Source organism: Centrocercus urophasianus, unplaced genomic scaffold (genome assembly GCF_019232065.1).
Source record: "Centrocercus urophasianus isolate 14NV4802_14NV808 unplaced genomic scaffold, USGS_Curo_1.0 seq_689, whole genome shotgun sequence".
NCBI lineage: Eukaryota > Metazoa > Chordata > Aves > Galliformes > Phasianidae > Centrocercus > Centrocercus urophasianus.
Genome location: NW_024885298.1, coordinates 54,867 through 56,678, shown reverse-complemented (window position 1 = coordinate 56,678; position 1,812 = coordinate 54,867). Strand labels below are relative to the sequence as shown.

The window sequence follows — 1,812 nt, the reverse complement described above, 5'->3', positions numbered from 1 at the left end:
ATCTCCTCAGCCCCCACCCCCAGGCTACCCCCAAATAGGAGAGTCCCTTTGCCCCCACTCTAACGGTGACCTCCCCCTCCCCCCCCGGACACCCCCTCTCTCCGCTCCCCCCGCTCCGCACCGCTCTGGCCGCGCCCCCCTCCCCGCCGGGTCTGGGGGCGGTGCTGCGGGCTGGGCCGTGCCGAGCTGGGCTGGGCTGGGCTGGGTCCGGCCGCGCTGTGCCGAGCCGTGCCGGGCCGCGCCGTGCTGGGTCCGGCAGAGCCGGGCCGAGCCGCGCCGGGCCGAGCAGAGCCAAGCCGTGCTGGGTCCGGCTGAGTCGCGTCGTACCGGGTCCGGCCGTGCCGTGCCGAGCCCGGTCGGACCGAGCCGGGCCAGCATGCTGCGGTACCTTCTGAAGACGCTGCTGCAGATGAACCTGTTCGCGGACTCGCTGGCGGCCGAGATGTCCAACTCCTCCGAGCTGCTGCTCGGCATCAACGGCAGCGAAGCCGCGCTCGACCTCCGCAACCTCACCGCCGGCAACGGTACGCGTCCGGCCCCGGCCCGGCCCCCGCTCCCCCCGCTGTCCCCCTGTCGCGCTGTCCCCCTGTCCCGCTGTCCCGTTGTCCCTCTGTCCCGCTGTCCCGATCCCGCCCAGACGCGGGACACAGCGCGCAGCCCCGAACCCCAGCTGGGGCTGACCAGGGACCTTCCCCTTGTTCCCACACCCACCGTGTGTCCCCATGCCGGGATCTGTGCCGTGTCGCCAAACCAGCTCCATTTTTTTCAAGCTTGTCCCCTGTCCCCAAACTGGGAGGGGCTCCTCATCCCCAAACACACTGTATGTTGCCGAACTGGCTCCGTGCTCCCAGCCGAGAGCGACCCATGTCCCCATATCGTTCCCGTGCCCCAAACAGGAACTGCTCTCGCGTCCCCAGACCGGCTCCGTATCTCTAAACCGACCCCGTGTCCCCTAATTTGTGCCGTGTCCCCAGACCGACCTCATGTCCCTCCGTCCCCACAGTTCGCTCCCGTGTCCTGCAGCCGGGACAGACCCGGGGCACAGCGGGTTCTGGAGCTGCGGGGTCGTTCTCCTGTATTTAGAGCACTGTTTGAGTTTTTCCTTTTTCTTTGAGCCCGAACTTTTTGCTCCGTTTGGGTCCAAGGCGGCCGATCCGTGTTGGGAGCCCCGCGGGTCGCCCCGTCCCACCGCAGCCGGCTGGGCTCAGGGGGGCACTGCGCGGTCCCCCCCCGTGCCAATTAGCCCCGCGCCCAGCTGCGGCCCCCAGCCCGCTGCTCCCCCCCGACCCCCCGGAACTCTGCAGCATCCGATCCCCACTGCAACGCATCCTGTTCCTATGGCAACGTCTCCCCCCGCCCCGCAGGGGTGCCCCTCCTCCCCCCCCGAGTCCCTCTGCTGGTGCCACCGATCGCCACGACCGCCCCCAGCCCCGCTCAGGCTGGCACCTGCGTGTGCCGGGCACTGCGAGACAGCAGTGACACCGCGCGGCCGAAATCCGAACTGCAGCTCCGGCGCTGCCCCACGGCCAGGCGGCGCCGGGGCCGCGGCGGGACGCAGGGTGGTGGCACTGGGGCCACGCGCGCGATTTGTGGCACCAGCGCCGCTCTGGGGGCTCCGTGTGCTCAAAGCTGTGCTCTGAGCTCTGGCACGGCATAAATCCAGTGTAGTCACAATGAGCGTTAATTAATTCTTCTGCCCTAACGGTAGGGATTTCCCTGGATCCATTGAGAAGATCTATATACTCATTGGAGAGGGACGGTTTTCCCTTTTTTTCCTTTTTTTCCTTTTTTTCCTTTTTTTCCTTTTTTTCC

General features: G+C 67.4%; 1 protein-coding gene across 1 annotated transcript in view; it reads left to right on the top strand.

Annotated features, from left to right (window-relative positions):
- The first annotated feature begins 376 nt into the window (after positions 1–376).
- Positions 377–1,812, top strand: part of ROBO3 (roundabout guidance receptor 3) — a 9,197-nt gene continuing 7,761 nt past the window's right edge. The window contains exon 1 of the mRNA XM_042837163.1: positions 377–524. Coding sequence (XP_042693097.1) covers positions 377–524 — 148 coding nt within the window. The remainder of the gene's footprint in view (positions 525–1,812) is intronic.